Source organism: Epinephelus lanceolatus, chromosome 17 (genome assembly GCF_041903045.1).
Source record: "Epinephelus lanceolatus isolate andai-2023 chromosome 17, ASM4190304v1, whole genome shotgun sequence".
Classification (NCBI taxonomy): Eukaryota; Metazoa; Chordata; class Actinopteri; order Perciformes; family Serranidae; genus Epinephelus; species Epinephelus lanceolatus.
Genome location: NC_135750.1, coordinates 11,286,207 through 11,304,995, shown reverse-complemented (window position 1 = coordinate 11,304,995; position 18,789 = coordinate 11,286,207). Strand labels below are relative to the sequence as shown.

Sequence of the window (18,789 nt, the reverse complement as noted above, 5' to 3'; positions counted from 1 at the left end):
ATGAGTCTTTCCATTTTGTCTCGAACTTTTGCAACAAATAAAACAACGAAACACCTCGGACTCAGTGTGCAAGGTTTCTGTGCGTAACTGTTTTTAACAGATGATAGATATAAAAAGATGAATACGAACAATTTGGACTTGGTGTGCAAAGGCCTTTAACATGGAGCTCATGCAGTAACACATGAGATGGACTATGTAATAAAATTAACACAATCCAAGAAGGGATCACAGTGATGAAGAAACATCCGGGTGTCCTAGTTCAAATCAGTGCTTCATGCATTTATAAAATCTTTACCTTCAGCCAGGTCCTCGATGGCTTTCCGTACCCCTCTGTCAAACGCTCTGGCGTCAGCCGGGCTCTGGAAGGACAGGCCACACTTCCTGTCCTCCACCTTCCAATGGTGAAATGTGGGCGTTGCTATGGTGTACACCAGGTCCTTCCTCAGCGGACAGTCCAGGATCACCTATTGTAAAGAAAATTTCCATATAAACTTCCATATCTTATCCTTAAAGGAACTTTGATGTGCTGTTGTTGATGCCTGTGAGTTTTTACCTGTTTGTCCCGCAGCCGCTCACCACGGATGAGGAACTGGGAGCTGCTGGAGGTCGGCACGGGTGCCAGCTCTGGCGGCAGGAGGCGGCACACCCCGACCCTGCTCAGAGCTCCCCCATCCTGGGCCAGCCAGCCACCGCTCGAGTCGTCCCGCGTCATCACCACCGCTTTCACACGCACGATGTAGCTGTCACTGCATGGAGAAACAGAAAGAAGAAGGGAGTCAGCTACATTATAAGTGAAACCAGATAACCAGCTTCAAATAATAAACGAACGCTTGATACATTATTCTGATAAAAGGTTCTGTTACCACTATGTCCTGGTAATAAGTATGCACAACATAATCATGTAGGGTGTTGCCATATCTAAAATACCACCCACATAATTTCCTGTACACTTATTTTTACCAAGCTAGATGCCGTATCTCATTTCCATGTAAGTGAACTTCAAAATACACTTCAAAAGTATTATGAGTGATGCCAGTAAATATGTCGGCCAACAATGAAAGCGTTAGAACAGGAGGTATCAATCAACATTTAGGAGCACAACAAGCTCAAAATCTTCTCTATGCAACACCTGCTGACTGCATCTTAACATGGGGTAGGAACATAAATCTTCCACTTCATCATCTGCATAATAAGCCAGATAAACAAAAAGATACATAAACGATGAGCATGTGTATTTAAGCCATGGAACAAATATTTTCCATGCAATAAAAAAACTCTTTAGGCAACAAAGCTTCCTCCGCAGGCACAAACAACCATTTCATCCTGGCCTCCACTTGTATAAATTAACTATCCTGTACTCTCAAACTCGTCTTAATTTTTCTGTCCTGAGTCAAAGAGTGAGTTAATGCCACAGCAGTTTATTATAGAGCTGGATTCACACAGTGGCAGAATGTTTGAGGGCGTCTCTCAAGTCACGACTTTGCCTGGTCCTTGCTGTGCTGAGGTGGGAGGTGTCGCACCGGGACAAGTCAGCACAAACACACACACGCTCACACTTTAATGTAAATGTAGCTCGGTGTTACATTTTCTTTGGTGGCACTCACAACTTCATCGAGAGGAGAAATTCAACATGAGATGATCATTCAATTAATCAAATACGGTGACTATTACCTCAACTAAACATTTTCCTGTGATTATTGGTAAAAATGTCTGTTATTGGAGCATCCAGTGGCTTAGTGTATGTGTACTAATATATAATTAATCTGCAACTGCAACATCCCAGGTTCAATTCCTGCCAGAGACCTTTGTTAATGTCTCTATTCTCTCTCTTCCTGCATTTCCTGCTTGTGTCTCTACTGTCACTATGAAATTAAGTGTCACAATAATAATGTTAATAGGCTCTTCTCAAGTAGAATTACAATACTGTGATGTTTCCCTGCTTCAAAAATCATGAAACGAACGCTAAATAAGAAACAGAAATGTACAATTTGGCTCATCATTTGTAAGTACAAAAGTATTTCCCTACTGGAAAGATGGTCCATTCATGAAACTGGGCTGTCTATACAATAGAAAGACGCAAGTCCTTTTAAAGTTATGATCAGAGAAAAGATAGGAAAAAAGGGCTGTGGCATTTGCGTTTGCTCAAGAGGTACAAAACTTACAACTACCAGAATGCACTGCACCATACAGGACTAATAAACACTCCTGCTGGTGGGTGACATAATGTGGGCTTGTCCATTTTTACACAGGAAACAATATGGCGGCTGACTGATAGCAAACAGTCATGTACTACAGTTAAACGTTAAGCTAAAATATGTTTCTACAAACATCTGAGGTGAGAAATAGGCAACGCAGTCACAGAATCTTGGTTTATATTTCGTCAGCACTGCTTAGCTTTACTCTTTAATCTCAGTATTTTCAGCATTCATTTTTACAATGCAGGAAACAGCGTGGTGCCCACTTCCTGTTCATAATACTCATATTAGAGCCAAACAGTGCACTAAAATATGTTTCTGGTGACATTTTAGGCAAGAAATAGGCAAGACCGTTAACAGAATCTTGGTTTATATTTTATCAGCACTGCCTAGTTTTACTGTTTGATCTGAGTTTGGTTTGTATTTGGAGTCACTCTCTTGATCCGCTTCTATACTCTTTGTATCTGTGGTGGGCATATGAAAATGAGGAAGTACAATCTGTAGTTTGAGCAACAGCCCAAGAGCCAGCGAAGACCCAACTTGAGCTGAGAGATGAGCAGGGAAATGTGGGTGCTGGTAAGATGGAGGGAAGTCTACTACAGTTTATCTACAAAGTTGGTTAAAAAATGGCAAAGTATCCCTTCAATTTAAGAGATTTTCTGGTTCATTTAAAGACAACTCCAAATGCGAGGATTTGCTTCTTTTCTCTGCAATGTCAAGCCGACACCTTGGACTCTAGTGGGTATTTGCCACCATTTTCTGACATTTTATAGCCTAATTATTAATCACTTAATTACATAAATAAACAAATGCATTCATAATGAAAACTATCATTTATTGTAGCCCTGTTTTGTAGCCATAAACCAGAGTAATCATCTCCTAACTACACACCAAATAGTTTGTGAACTTGCAGCAGATGAGAAGCCAGTGGATTGATCGGACACGTTGCACAAACTGACTGATAACACAGCTACAGTTTGTGCTATACAGCTGTACTAAACAATACGTGACAAAAACTCCCTCTGCAGTCAGTGGAGTCGTCAGTGACTCTAACATGAGGCGACACAATGGAGGCCGAACGGTAAAACCCAAGACATTCTCAAGCATTAGCATGACAGCCACCACCCTCACAGGGACATAATGAACGCGGTCACAATCCACATGAATGATCTGACAATAACAGGATGTACCTCTGTGTATTCCATCGATGCTGTGTTGTGTGTACATGTATGTGTGTGTGGATTTGATGCGCACACACACACACACACACACACACACACACACACACACACACACACACACACACACACACACACACACACAAACACACACAGGTGGCAAAACTGGTTCACCAGCTCCCGCCCACACACATTCATAAAACTGTCTGAATGACAGACTGACTGACTGGGTGACAGAAAAGCAACTACAGATTCTCCCACAAGGTTTGTGATTTTGTGATAACACACACACGCACACACACATCAATTATTCACAGACACACAAAAACACACACACACTTAAAATAAATGCTACCTCTGAATCCAATTCAACCGACTACACTTTCCCATTCAGATATTTAAGTTGTGTTGTGTTTGGGCTCTAAAGACAAACAAGACAAAACCTACACGTTAAATTATTTTAAAGACACTTCTCAAGACACTTGAGATTCAATACTGGCCTAAAAACAATAACTGGAAGAGTAAAACTGTTGCACACTGGAGCTTTAGTGGTACTGTTTGTAGGCTGGTGTCATTTCACTTGTCATGTCAGACCATAATGGGCAGAGGCAAACAGTCATTCAGGTTCTGCTGAGCCACGAGGGAAACTTGAATGGCAACAAAGGAAATAATGGAAACTCAAAATAGAAAAGTCAATGATCTATTTATAATTCCATTATTTCATGATCTTGAGAGGAAGCAATCTAACTTACTTTACAGTTGCTGGCTGGAGGCTACAGTGCAGGGTGTATTGAGCATTAAAGTGGAGCTAGGCTTCTGGAAACGGACTTTTATAATGACTAATTAATATTATTTAATGTCTTCACAGCCAGCTGCTGTTAGATGTTGGACTAGCACATTACTGTGGTTTAAATTGCTGGTTAAATGCGTTAAATGCAAGGCTGCTCTGGGTGTGGATAACAGTGCATTTGCGCCATTTTTGTTGTTTCAAGTTGGTTCAAAGACCATGATGCAGGACGGAAACATCTAGTGGTGTAGCGGTAGTTGATGAGGTGGGTGTACTATGAGGTAGATGGGTCGGCTACCGAGGAGGAAGTGGGTGTACTCGTCTATATATTCCAAGTACTTTGTGGCTGATAGGTGGGCGTACTCTAAATGAACAGAAAAAGAGGTGGGTATACCCCTTATACCAACGTATTCTCTCCACAACACCACTGCAAACATCTAAAGGAATGAATGATTAAAGCCTCTTTGACCAAAAGCTTGCTACAGAGCTCAGTGTCTGATGCTTTTTGCGTTCATTGTGATTGTTTTACAGCTCCAGCACCTCCGCTAAGTCCGTTTCTTTTTCTCCATTTTTGAAAAACATCTCAAAAGACAAAGGGGATTAAAAAAGATGATTCGTGATAAAAAAAAAAATTGGGGCTTGTTATTCAGATACATTTCCCTCACCCTGAAATAAACTTGCGAGCCGTGTGTGTGTGTGTGTGTATATTGTGTTTTGATGATGTTGGTGTTGGTTAGGTTTGCTGACCACTTACCCTTATCTGACAACAAATATGGTGACAAGAAACCACTAAACAGACTTTGTTTATAGGCCTGTCATGATGTTTATCGACTTATCTAGGTCACCAAAAATGATTGAGGTCATGTCCACATATGGTGCGATGTTATCCTTGTATTTATATGCATGTTTGTTTATGTAAGAATCTCACCAACATTTTAGCCAACATGATAAGACGAGTGCGGCACCTACACCTTTTTTTTTTTTTTTTTTTTTAACAGCGCCTATAATATGAATGGAACAAACGTTCTTTACAGGTCTAGCGTGTAGGACTTAGTGGCATCTGGCAGTGAGGTTGCAGATTGCAACCAACTGAAACTTCTCCCATGTTCCAAGCGAGAACTACAGTGGCCTATCTAAAGCCAGTGTTTGATTTGTCCAGTCTGGGCTGCTGTAGAAACAATATGGTGGACTCTGTGGAAGTGGACCTGCTCTGTATGTTCATATAAACAGCTCATTTAGAGGTAAAAAATAACAGGTGACTGTTGTTTTCAATATTATATTCCATTTCTGCCAATAGATGCCCCTAAATTTTACACATTGGACCTTTAAAATGGCAATACTATTGTTTATTACAATTATTTCTGGGACAATATATCGTCCAACAAGGTAGATATCGTGACAGGCCTAGTTGTATTCCTGTGAAAACCTATGTTGGTTTTCTGACAGTGACAAATGTTAGGTGTGAAAATCCACCCTGCTGCTTTCATATCAAAGCACCACAGCAGTTTTAACATGACTCAAACACATGTGCGACACCATTCACACACAGAACCACACATCCAGTCCACCCACATACAGAAATAACACCAAATTCTGTGCTATATAAGCACAAGTGCTTTAAGACACACGACACCGGCTATCAGCTCTCTGAGATGAACTTGTCACATTTTGGGCTGTCTTGTGACCCATGTTTAGAGCCCCCGTCTGCCGACAGGCCCTGTAATCTGTGGCTGGAACACACAGACGGCCACAACCAGCAGCAACGCGCTACTTTAATACACTTGGGAGTGACCACACATTCTGGCACAAACACACACACACACATTTGGGAACTGTGAATCTAATTCTGTCCACACGAATGCGGCACGAGGTGCAGATGCTGAAAAAAGGCCTGTGACACCCACCTTGAGAAAAGGTGGTCGAAACACTATTTATAATCAACTATTTGTGCATAAACAATCTTTAACTTACAATATTTGAGCAAAAAGTGTGCTCCAGGTGATTTACAATGATCACATTTGTTGTGCTCAAAGCTGCAGGCACTTTTCAAAGTCTCTGTTAGGTGGGATGAGGATGTAAGGTGTTGCGTCAGTAGACGAGTGATGACTCAGTTTAGAAGGAAGATAGAGGGGGAACACCTCACTGATAAGGAAAGAGCAGGCAATTTATGTATCACATCCTCTTCTAATTTAATATGAGCTGTTGCCATCAGGTCGAAGGTTCAGGGTGTGTCTGGCTCCTGCTTCTTAAGACTGGCACCACACTGTAGCTGCCAGCCACATCTCTTTCTATACACACCAGTATACTGTTGCCTTGTCAATGTGATGTGAATGTTTTTATGTGTCTTTAGGCCACGTTTCTGATTTTCTGCCGGCTGACTTCCTCCGAACCTGACTCACAGGCTCCTCCAGCTAGCGTGGGCGGCATTCAATATAATGATACAAAGTTTGAGTTCCAGTACAGTGAGCGTCGTGACAATCACTCATAGCACCAAATTCAACAAACTGGTAGGCAAACATACTGACAGTTTCTTTGAGCAAACTGCAGCCACAGATGTAAAACAGCATAGATAGGTAGTAGTTGCTCTACTTCCATGTTGACAGCCACTTGTATACTTTTTCTGGGGGAAAGAATGATGCTTGTTACTATGGGTACAATGCAGCACTATTACTTATGCACACTGTTGTAGTACTCGAGGTTGGTCTCGGTCTCAAGACTTGTCTCAAGACCACTTTTGATGGCCTTGTCTCAGTCGCAGACAAAATGGACACTGGACTTAAAGAGTGATCAAGATCACAACTTTGGGGATATCGCTAAATTTCCTGTGCAGACAAGTATGGTTGAATAAAATGTTTAAGCTGGTTGTTGATCACATAGGGAAGTGGTTGGGTCCGACCATATCTAAATCACTGAGGTTATGCCTTATGGGGGACCAAGCAGAATTGCCAAATGTATAAAAATATGACCTTGTTGTGATAAATGTAGGGGTCGTCACAGCTGTCTGAGTGATCCTCAGATTCTGGTAGAGTACATCACCTCCACATTTTAAAAAATGGAAGGAATCTATGTTAGAAATTGTGTCATACGAACATATGTTAGCTACGGTCAGCAATGTTAAAGTTAAAGTTAAAAGCTTTCAGAGGTCATGGGAGGCTTTTTGCTTGTAATATGTCTGTTGAACTGTAATGACGCGGTGTTTAGTTGTACTGCTGTGGTTGCTAAATTACAATTTTGGGTATAAGAATGTGTAGCTACCAGTAGTGTTGAGTTATGTTGAGTTCCAATAACAGTACCGTCGGTTTGTTCAGATTAGATGAATAAAAATTTGAATTATAAAACAGGGTTAGGCTGGTTTTGGTTCCTTAGTGTTTGTTTGATTATAGAAAACTCCCACACATCAAATTCACCACCTGCCTTTTGTTTGTATCAAGACACTTCTCATTCTGCACATATACATTCACATACAGTATGGCGATAAAAGAGGTGGATGAAGAGCAATCTTAATTTCTTTTCTGTGGGTGTTTTTACGGGAATGTGGATCTTTTTTTTGCATGTTTCACATTTTATCAGAAGTGTGTCACACATTGTCAGACTTGCACCGGTCTGTTTGGAGTCTCAACCCTTCAAAACTTGGTCTTGTCTCAGTTTCGATACACTCTGGTCTTGGTCATGACTTGGTGTCAGTTTAAGTCAGGGGTCTGCAACCTTTACTATTAAAAGAGCCATTATTGGCCAAAAAAAATCTGTCTGAAGCCGCAAAACATATTTAAATAATGGTAACACAGCCTATTAAATCTCAATTAGCCATCAACATTATGTATAGGTCTTAATGAGCGTTCATTAATATGATTTACTACAAGGTGGCTACTCTGCAGTGGGCTATTGATAATTATTTCGTACTTTAACTTGGGGGAAACTTAACGAATCTGTTCATGTATTATTAAATCCTCAATTTTCTTCCAAGACTTTTGCGTTTTTAAGATTGGGATCCATAGCTAGCCTTGCTAGAGAGACTCCAAGTTAGCCACTGCTTCTTAAGTTCAGCAAAACTTAGAAGAAAAGGCACCAGATCGCAGACGTATGACGCACATTTTAGTTGATGAAACGTTAAAACATTTTTTTAATTCGATGTATAGGCTACACATTTTTACAATTGAAGAATACGATAATCACTTTAGGCCTACAACAATGACAAATGAAAATATGAATGTTAAAAAATAACTGTTATTCACTTCAAGATAATTTAATGTCAAAGCCACCGGGAGCCACCGAAACACGGCTAAAGAGCCACATGTTGCCTACCCCTGCTTTAGGTGGCTGCTTATGCATCATATCCTAATTCAATCTGCCTTAGCGGATGTTTTTGGCCACTTGAGGGCAGCGGAAACAAGCTGTAAACACAACAATGCTGTATTACCACCTTGTAAAGTTGAATGTGTCAGCTAACATGTTGCCTATCGACACATCCAGCAGACACAGAGCGCTGTTAGCATTCATTTGGAGTCATGTCTGAGGCCACTTGGTGAATACAATTCTGCGTTTCATATAGTTCATCCATTCTGTACTTTGTATATCTATGCCCAGTCCTTGCCTTGCAAACAAGTTTGTTTCATAATGGAGGAAATGAGCTTTGGGTGGAGTACACACCTGTAGACTCCCTGGCAAGCCACATTAGTGCACCGTCAATGAACTCTCACGTTGTAATTGTTAAATTTATTTGCCTGTAAGCCACATTCTGTCTGCATTTACTGTCAAAACACTGCTAAATTACACCTGGAGCTGATAACTTCTTACATGCGTTCTTTTAGAGTATTAGGAGTGCGACTCAGTGAGCTGGGCCCTGCGAATACCTGACGTGGTCTGTGTCTAACAATATTGCAATAAATCAGTAAAGGGGGCTGGGGAGCAGCCTGGTTATCAGGTCTGGAATCCAGCTCATGTGTGACAGATAAAAGGGCCAGTGAGGGCAGCCCAGCCATGTGTGATAAGGGCGGATATACTTCCTCTGATAAGGAATGACTGGCCACACCTCTGCCTGATCAACAGAACCACACACACACACACACACACACACACACACACACACACACACACACACACACAGGGTCCGCCTCTCTCCGTGGAACTCCATACACACACAGATAACACATGCCCTGTCTGCAATGATCAGGAAGTGACTCAAAGGTGCTTCACAGTCTGGATATATTTCATTATTAGTTTTACTTTTGATGCAGTGAACTATGTATTACAGCACTTCCGATTAAGGGACAACAGCAATGACACATACAACACAGAAACCTATAGTTGATTACATGTGGTTTATCAAGTGAAAATACCAACCATGTGGTAAATACAGCTACTCAATGTGAAGATTTGGCTGATTTTCTGTTTCACATCAATGTTAATTTAACATCTCTGGATTTTGACTATTACTCAGACTCATTCTGTGGAGTTTTGTGTTTGTATATCAATGTATTTCTGTTTTAAATGTGATGCTAGGAAGGAATGAAGAGGAGGAACTCATCTTAAGCATGGACAAATGTGTGTGACAGGGTAAAGTTTATAAGTGTAAACAAAGAACTACAAATCAAGATGGTGAATTGTGTAATTTTCTTCAACGTTTTTGTGATATTTTAGATATACAGATAAGTCGCCAACTTTGCAAAGATCATTTCTTATATTTCATTCTGGCATTCATTCATACTTTCATTTTACTGTGAGGATTTAAAAGACAGAAAGAGAGAGTGGTGGGGTGAGGAGAGTTCATTCACAACTATTGATCCTGGAGGATCCTGAGGGGAAGTTTCATCGGCTTTCTGTCAATCAGCTGGAGATAAATGGAATGCTCCCATGTCGGTCTGGGCAACACAAGGCTCAGGCTGCTGGTGTGAGTGAGTCTGAGAGGTCACTAATTAGCAGGAGCAGTAACTAGGACTGGGAATATTTAAAAAAAAATTATGATACCAGTACCAATACCAGTACCCTTAAAGAAATACAGATGCCAACAGAGTACTTAATAGTACAGTTGCGTAAAATGCTTGTGTTGGTGGCATCTCGTCATGCTCAACTGCCAATTCCATCACATACACTGCACTCAACCTCAACGCACCACAGACTGTGTGGGTTGCAGCTTTTGTGGAAGTGGGCCAATCATACGACACATTAAATCAAATGCTTGCAGTGATGGCTGTATGCCAAACCCGTGTGCCAAACCAAAAAGTCAGTTTTTCTAGATCCTGGTATAAAAAGGATCGAATGCAAGAATAATTTGACTGGAGAAGTTTCAATACTACTTGGTTCTGATCTATACCTGAAAAGGTAGTTTTGCCCAGCCCTGGAATTAAATGATGACTTCCCAAACCCAATTGATGAATCACAATGTGATAACTCAGTCAGTCAATCTCTTTGAGAGAAAAAATAGTGTCACTGCAGCCAATCGTTTTAAAATAGATGAAATGGTAAAACAAAAACTAAAAAATGTGAGCAAAGCAAAGCCTCAAAATTGCCCTTAATCAAATCCAATTAATTGTGGGATTTCGAAACATTATTTCTGCAGCCTTTATGGACAAAGACTCTGGGATACTACGATGTTGGGTCCAAAAACAACCATGTCCAAATGTTCCAAGCCCAATTGTGTTTCACATTATCCAACAGCTTGTAACCGCACTCCTAGCAGTCATCCCGGAGGCGCCTCTGCAACTGTACAGAAAATAAGCTAATTGCTTCTAAACCTCTTCAAAGTGACTGAAAAGCCAACCAAGACCCTCCATAATACCTCATATCCTCTTATACTGTGTTAGGCTTATCGCTTTGGGTCAAACGTAAGTGACGAGGGGCTTTCTAATGCTCTCTGCATCTGTGATTGACATCTGTCAAACCCTGGTGTGTTTGATCAGGTAGACTTCGTTTACATAAACTGTCAGACATCAATAGTTTATCTTTGTAATTGGACGGCCTGTGGTCTAGCTCCAGGGCGCCAAACCAACTGAAAATGATTTGCACAATGAATACTAGGAAGTCTGTTCTCCAAGGGCTTCCCTAGTCTAAATATGCTGGGATATTTACCACTACACATGATGGTCTGCGACGCTTCCTGATGGTATTTGCGGTTAGTTTGAAATTAGCCTGTAGGCGTTCTCTATTATGTGTTAAATAGTTTTATGTTAACACGAAAACATCCAGTTTCCAAGAAGCTTCCGGCTGAAATAACTTCAACTGACTGTGCATTGAAACCGAAAATAAGAGTACTGTTTAAAAGTGGCGGGACTTTTTAAAATTGTTTTGATGTAGGTGAGATCACCACAGATGCTGTATAAGAGTGACTAAACATAAACCAAGACAGGGGAGGACCCAGACTGACTTGTATGCAACAGGAATAAACTCTTTGGCCGGCACAGCAAAATAGTTTCAGACATGGTCAGCCAAGTCGTCGGACACAACACCTAACAAGATAAACTTTAAAGTATGTCCCACAAAATGATCTCCATTCCTGTAAATGTCATGTGGAGAAAATCGATGTTGGTGGAAGATAAATTATAAAAGCTATTGCTACAGTTTCACTCTTTTTTAGACCGATCACATATCAGCCAGAAGAACAGAGCACACAATGTACAGTACAGTAAAGTATTTGTCTACATGAGAACATACATTACATGCACACAAACTGTGCTGTGCGTGTTGACTTACAGTGAGTCAATGATCCAGGTACTATGATGTCAAACTAGGTATAAAGCCGAACTGGTTACTGAGGAAGCGAAAGTTCACTGAGTTCATTCACTGAAGAGCCGAGAAGAATCAGAGTCTTCAGTAACCAGCACAGTGGATTGTTGTATACTTGGTGTGACAAGGGGGGGGGGAACACACTGAGTGAAGTGAATGAAAACTCAAGCTATTATAATCTTGGTCATCCAGTCAGCTGATGAGCAGAGATTAGTAAAAAAAAAAAAAAAATCAGGCAAACAATCCGGGTCCATTGTTTGGTCTCCAGATATAAACAGCTCGGGCCATTATATAAAGGCTCCGGATAGCAACCAGTGATGAGCTGCTCTGTAAAACACAGGAAACACTGTGAACAAGGATCTGTTCCACATGATGTGTGTGTGTGTGTGTGTGTGTGTGTGTGTGTGTGTGTGTGTGTGTGTGTGTGTGTGTGTGTGGAGGGGGAGTACAGAGAGATAGAGACAAAAATGCAAAGGAAGTTCATTTGTGGACATGCAATGTGTAACCATACTTGCTTCGTGTCATAATGTTACGCTAATTGCCTGTGGATCCATGTAAACCAGCATAAGACTTTGTTTCTGTAATTAAGATAATATATTGCTAGGTTCATTTTTGTTTCCTTTCTGTTTTCTACTTTTTTTTCTTTCGTTTGTGAAATTATGTCATCATAAGGTCTAACACATGGTATAAAAGAGTGTGCGCTTCTAAAAAAAAGCCCCTCTGAGTCTCTCTTCCCACACTTTCTAAACCCCCTCAGGACTGTCCTGCTCCATCCCCACTTCTTTTTCAGTTTATGCAAATATTGTATACATAAAACAAATGTTAGCTAGCCACATACAGAGTTTGACTTTAGAAAATATTTGCACAGTCTCAAGCATTAACTGGAAATGTCAGGTTTCAAGATCAGCCCCTCAGAGTCATTGCTGAACACACAGCCAGAAAGACCACTTTCTACACTCTACACGCAGCCTCAATAGACCAGAATGCAATGCAGCTCCAGCACATGTTGCAACTGAAGTCAGCGGTCTCCCTTTTTAGGTATGATGAATGCACATCCAGGTCCTCTGGCCTTGTGGGGAATGTAGGAAGTCAAAGCAAAACAAGCTGTTTAATGCTCAGTATCATTTACCACGGAAGCTGGAGCTGGAAATGACGTCACAAAAATATGAAAGTAACACACACCAAAAATTATAATGAGGTGCTAATCACTGGCAATAGACTTGATCGTAGAAAACAAGTGTTGCAAACTCCGGCTCCATATGCATCCATTTTATTTTGATGAGGTTTCGGCCACTGGGCCTTCTTCAAGATGCTTGTTGATCTTAAAGAAGGCCCAAAGGTCGAAATGTCATCAAAACAAAAGAAATGCATACAGAGCCACAGTTTGCAACACTTGTTCACAAGTCGTGAAACCAAGATGCTGTTAACAATACCAGTTTAAGCCAGGTTAGCCTTTGTTAGCAAGGCACACAAACACCGTAGCAACATGTCCATGGACAGAAGTTGGACAGCAGCGTGTGCACGACTGATTTACTATGACACAAATAAGACACAGATGTTAATAAACAAAATAACTTAAGTTTAACTACTGTTAATGCACAGAGCAGCCATCTTGGATTTTGAGACCAGGGTTTGTGAGGTTCCTTCGTCTTTCTGAGACAGAAATTCGACTTCAGTTGAAATTCCAAACCAGGAACTCAAAAATTATGACTTCCCGACTTATGACTTCAGAAATTATGACTTTCCCGACTTGGAGGTCATGTGGTGTTGTAATCTATCTTTAGCCGTTTGACTCTTCCGTTCCAATGTAATAACAGTTTCCCTAATTAAATAAATATAGGACCTTGCTTAAAATATCGCAATATATTGAGTCATTACCCCAGTATCATGATACATATTGTATAACCATATTCTTGCCAATACACAGCCCTAAATAAGAGACAAGGCCAGCTGAAGGAAAGTGGGTACAACAAAAAAAATACTTTCAACACAGCAGGTTTTATAACAGTATCAGAGGAACCTGAGGCTGGATTGTTCATTTAACAAAGTGTGCACTTGTTACATAAATGTGTGATGCTTCAATGTAGATGCAGCTGTGTTAGAAAATGATAAAGTGTCTGTGTGACCAAGAGTGGTGTTGAGCTAACAGGACTAATAACTGCTGGTCGAGAACCCTCTTCTGCAGTATCTCTGATTTATTGCGAGTCATTCTGCCAATTATGCATTGTTTCTGTGAAATCCCACACCTGCCAAGTTTATTATAGTCTCAATATCAAATGCTGCTAATGTAGAGAAATATATGTGTGAAGAACAGAACAGTCCTGCCGAGGGAACATGCAGACCTGCTAACTCCTCACTGCTGTGTTTGCCAGTTGATGAGTGCTTTTTGTTCGGGATGGATTATATTTCGTTGCTACGTTGACCTTAGCTGAATGTCAGCGGGCATCTCCTGTCCAATACTGACTGTGCACATGCTGACCCTGCAGCAGTACACACCAGATCAATACATCCTCTGCTCGTGTTGTGACTCTACATGGTGTGTGTGTGGGTGGGTGCACAAGGGAGATGTTGTATTTCTATAAAAGGTAATAAATGTCCTCAGAAGGACAGGGCAAAGAGGCACATCCTCCAAACTGAGGACATGATGGCGTAGGTTATAGTTTAGTTCAGGACACTTAGTCATCAAAAGGCCCTCAAACAATATGTACATGTGTGTGTGTGTGTGTGTGTGTGTGTGTGTGTGTGTGTGTGTGTCCGTAATCACGTCGCCTGCTGATAGCAAAGCTGATTCATCAGATCTGATTGGTCCACTGAGCAGGTGAAGCATTCAAATGTGCATTCAGTCTCCGCAGTGTGCATCATCAGAAGAAAAGTCCACTCTTGTGACATAAAAATATCCGTTCATAAAGTTAGGGAGGTTGTGAAATATTTAACCTGTGACGCGGGCTGCATAATCAGAGGAAAAGCTACGCTGCTGCTGCACCTTTTAATGTGACACAAAAGGTATAAAGGTGTGTCTTTTATTTTCTGACCCGGCCTTAATCTCATTTATTTCTGATAAGAAGGCCGCAACACACAAACCAGCAGATAACTGCACAATGATTCAATTCCTTCCTGTAATAAGACAATAAATGCTTTTGTATGATGCTGCATAGTACAACCCAAAGGTTACCATCTAAGTTTTACAGGGGATAGCGTACATTTGTAAAGAAATATTGTTGAGTTTGATGGTACAATGCAAAACGCATAACCATAAATAAGCCGAGACTGACCACTGCGTACAACGTGTACAGTTCAATAAGCATTAAAACACTTTTCTTCTGAGCAATCCTTTAACTGTTAGCTTGCCTCGCTAAGTGACATGAGACAGGAAGTAGTAGGCCGATGATAAGCGATTCTGTAAAATGCATTCATATTTAGATATGAATACACTAACTGAGGCTGCAGCTGTTGGATGTTTTAGGTCAGCCCAGTTTGGATATAAGTCAGCCAACAAGAATCAAGAGATAAAAGTTATATATATATATATATATATATATATATATATATATTAGCATCAGCGCTAATTAAAATTAATTTCTACTGTAGATACTAGGATTTCCTAAAATTTCATTTGCATTACAGTTACTAGCTCTGGCAGACACTGAGAGGGCATCAGAGAGTGTTACACAGCACTTGTTTTACGGCGTACTGACACACCACCACTTTATCCTGTTAAAACAATATTCACAACTTGAATTAATTTTTATGAAAAACCCTTTTGATTCTTTTGATCTGACGACTCTTACAGACTAAAGGATTGTGAATAACTTACCATGTAATCGAAATGATCACATAATTTGAGGAAGCCAACAACATGTTTTTAAAAAATAAATAAATAAATAAAATGAACTGCTTGGCAACCAGACTGGGCGTCACATTGAGACAGGCATTCATTTGTCAAAATGTATAGCCTCACCAGGCTTGTAGAAGGGACTAGGCTTTTAATTAAAGTTTTACGGGGACACCATATACCATGATATTTTCTGGGACGATTACGTTATTGTGAGGATCTCATACCCTTGCAACCCTGATAGTAAATTTAAATGTGTGCATGTTCGATTAAGATAAAATAATTTAAAAAAAAAAGCTTCAAGAACTGCAACCAACAAGGATCAATAATATACATTTCCCATTACTATTTTATGTCTGTTACACAATTAATATTTTGTTCCCATTTTCCTGAAGTCTGTGCAACTAAAATTCAAATAATACGCCTAAGTTTTGTCAGCATAATGTCATTATTATAGAGTTTTAATGGTCACAAACCTGTTTGATAGATCTATGGGAATATTTAGTTTGTTTCTTTCTCTCAACAAAATTCTCTGAGATGTATAAAAACCAATGTTCCAAATGATCTTTGATTATAGGACAGCGGAAGTAATGAGACTGACAGCATAGAAGTGTTTTCTTGTTCTTCATCATTCACATAAATGTGTGTGTAACTATGCGTCCATGTTTGGGTACACACACATTCACGGGTGCAAGCATGTAAGACTAGGCATGTGGGTATCATGTGTGTTGATATGTGTGTACCTAGTTGTTAAATAATGTATCCTCTAACTTTAATTTAAATTTATGGGTTTATTTAACTACATCCTTTGAAATAATGTACACGTAATTTGCTTCTTTTTTGTTAGTTTCTCAATTTATTATTGTATCATTGTCGCTTATTTCCTGATATCGCTGACTTGTCTGTCTCTACATATACTAAATAATCCTCAAAAAGGCAAACAATAATTTAAAAAGTATTATCAGTAAGACAAAAAGCTTTTGTTGTGTTACCGGAAGTCAATCAACAGTCACGTTGTGGGCGTGGCCCAATTTGCACACCACCCCACGACAAATGAGCCGGGCATTATCAGCATAAACAAATTTATGATTTTAACATCAATGCAACTGTTTATTTAGAAATAAACGACTGAGAACAACACCACCGAGTTGCAGGTACTGTCATGGAGGCACACAGAGGACGCTGACACAGTTTGAGACACTACAAGAGTGAATCCAGGTTGGTTTTCCTCCATGGCTGCAGCTTTCATTACATTCAGCTGGAGCTATATGTTTCAGCCCCCACTTCTCCTGTCCCTGTCTGTCGCTGGGACAGACACACTCTGTCTCTGAGTGTCTGTACGCTGGCTTCACACAGCACAGTGCGACCAACAGGCATGAATGGGGACGCGCTGAAGGTTAGAGGGCTTTTATGAATGAGCCGGCGTCACGCCACAGCAGCGCAAACATCCCCTACGGTGCCCTTCGCCCTTCCACCCCCGCCGACAGAGGTCTGCAAGGCAGGCATTCCTACCGAGCACAGCCCCGTGTAGCCTGACAGAGACAGGAGTTGTCGATATCAGCTAATGGAGTTGTTTTTAAAAATAAAAAAGGCAAACTGGGTGCCAATAATTTAAATGGCTCTGGCACGGCTTCTCAGATGTCTGCACATTTTCATTTGAGCCTTAAGGAGCTTTTGGCAACCTCTGAACACCTACACTGAAAAACACTGTCATGTATTTAAACCTGTTTTCACAATAACACTCAAAATAAAGGCTATAAGCGCTCCTGACACCTGCCAGGATTAAATTTGGGCTAATTCACACTGAGCTTTATTCTCGGTAAAGCTAATTTTAAGCTCCAAGCGCTTCCATATAGGCCTATGGGTGCCGTTTAAACAGGTCTGTGGGCCTGCACATTGTACGGCTCTATATTAGCTTCATTTCGCAACAACACGACCCATGAGTCCGTGTGTGTGTCACACGAGAGCACACAAGGCTCGATCCAAAGGGAGACAGACGCGTATTTTTTCAGGGCAAGTCGTCGTTTACAATCGGTATTTTTTATGAATGGAGCGCGGTAGGCTATGCAAATGAGGGCGATTGAGAAAGAGATGGCGGATGAGGCATATCGGATATCTCATATCCTGTGAGACTTCCCCCTTCGGTTGGGAGCAAACACACAGATGTGGCCAAATAACGAGGCGAAATTGCCTCTGTAAACGTCGTCGGGTTTTTTTTCTGTTTTTTCTACCAGATCGACGCACAAACAAGAGGTGCGTGAGCTCGCTGCTGTTTGTGTGTTTATAAAAGGTGTAACTTCGGGGCGTGTTTGAGTTTCTAAGTTACGCTGCAACAGGGCCTGCTCTCTCGCTTCAGATCCTTTCAGAAAATGTTTCCGATCCACCCACGCTTATTCCCCTCCTCCTCCTACTCCTCTTCTTTCTCTCTTGCCTTCTCGAGACTAGTCTGCACCAAGGTGGGGGCCCTAAAAACCCCTCTTCCACAGCACTGTCAATGCATTACTTCACAGCAGCATCAAGCACCAAATCCCATCGAGGGAACAGTGTAAAATAAATGCAAAACACACATGAAAAGCAGCTTTGTAGAGAGGAGTTACAGGCTGCACATTCCACCAAGTTGCCCGAATCATCTCCAACTTGTAGGCACTGGGAGAAGCGAGAAAAGAGAGACGGACAGAGAGCTCAATACTTACTCGTTTGGGTGTGTTTCTTCTATCATTTTCTCGTTTCACCTCAGGTAATGTACCACGGCGGTTGCATACTTTTCGCTCGTCATTCTTTCACCGCGGCTCCTCCGATTCTGTCTCCAATTCCGCATAAATCCCCCCTGCGCCTTTGTGCGAGTGTCGGCTCTTTGGCTTGCCTTCGACTGGCTGTGCCTCCGTCTTCTTTTCCTCACTTTCCCCCTCTTTCCTCCCCCGAAGCCGCACAGTTTCTTCTGGATCGCAAATGCCCCCTTTCCTAGAACTTTAACACCCCATCGCCTTCAGTAGGTTGCGTAGCCCGCACAGACAATTTAGTAGCCGAATCCAGCTCTTCTCTTCGCCCCCCCCCCCACCACCACCACCACCACCACCT

At 41.2% G+C, this 18,789-nt stretch overlaps 1 protein-coding gene across 1 annotated transcript in view; it reads right to left on the bottom strand.

Moving 5' to 3' along the window:
* Nucleotides 1-18,779, bottom strand: part of LOC117248287 (sprouty-related, EVH1 domain-containing protein 2-like) — a 28,330-nt gene extending 9,551 nt beyond the window's left edge. The window contains exons 1-3 of the mRNA XM_033613225.2: nt 18,405-18,779; nt 554-746; nt 296-464 (exon numbers count right to left, since the gene is read on the bottom strand). Coding sequence (XP_033469116.1) covers nt 296-464; nt 554-746; nt 18,405-18,430 — 388 coding nt within the window. The 5' untranslated portion in view covers nt 18,431-18,779. The remainder of the gene's footprint in view (nt 1-295; nt 465-553; nt 747-18,404) is intronic.
* Nucleotides 18,780-18,789: the final 10 nt, after the last annotated feature.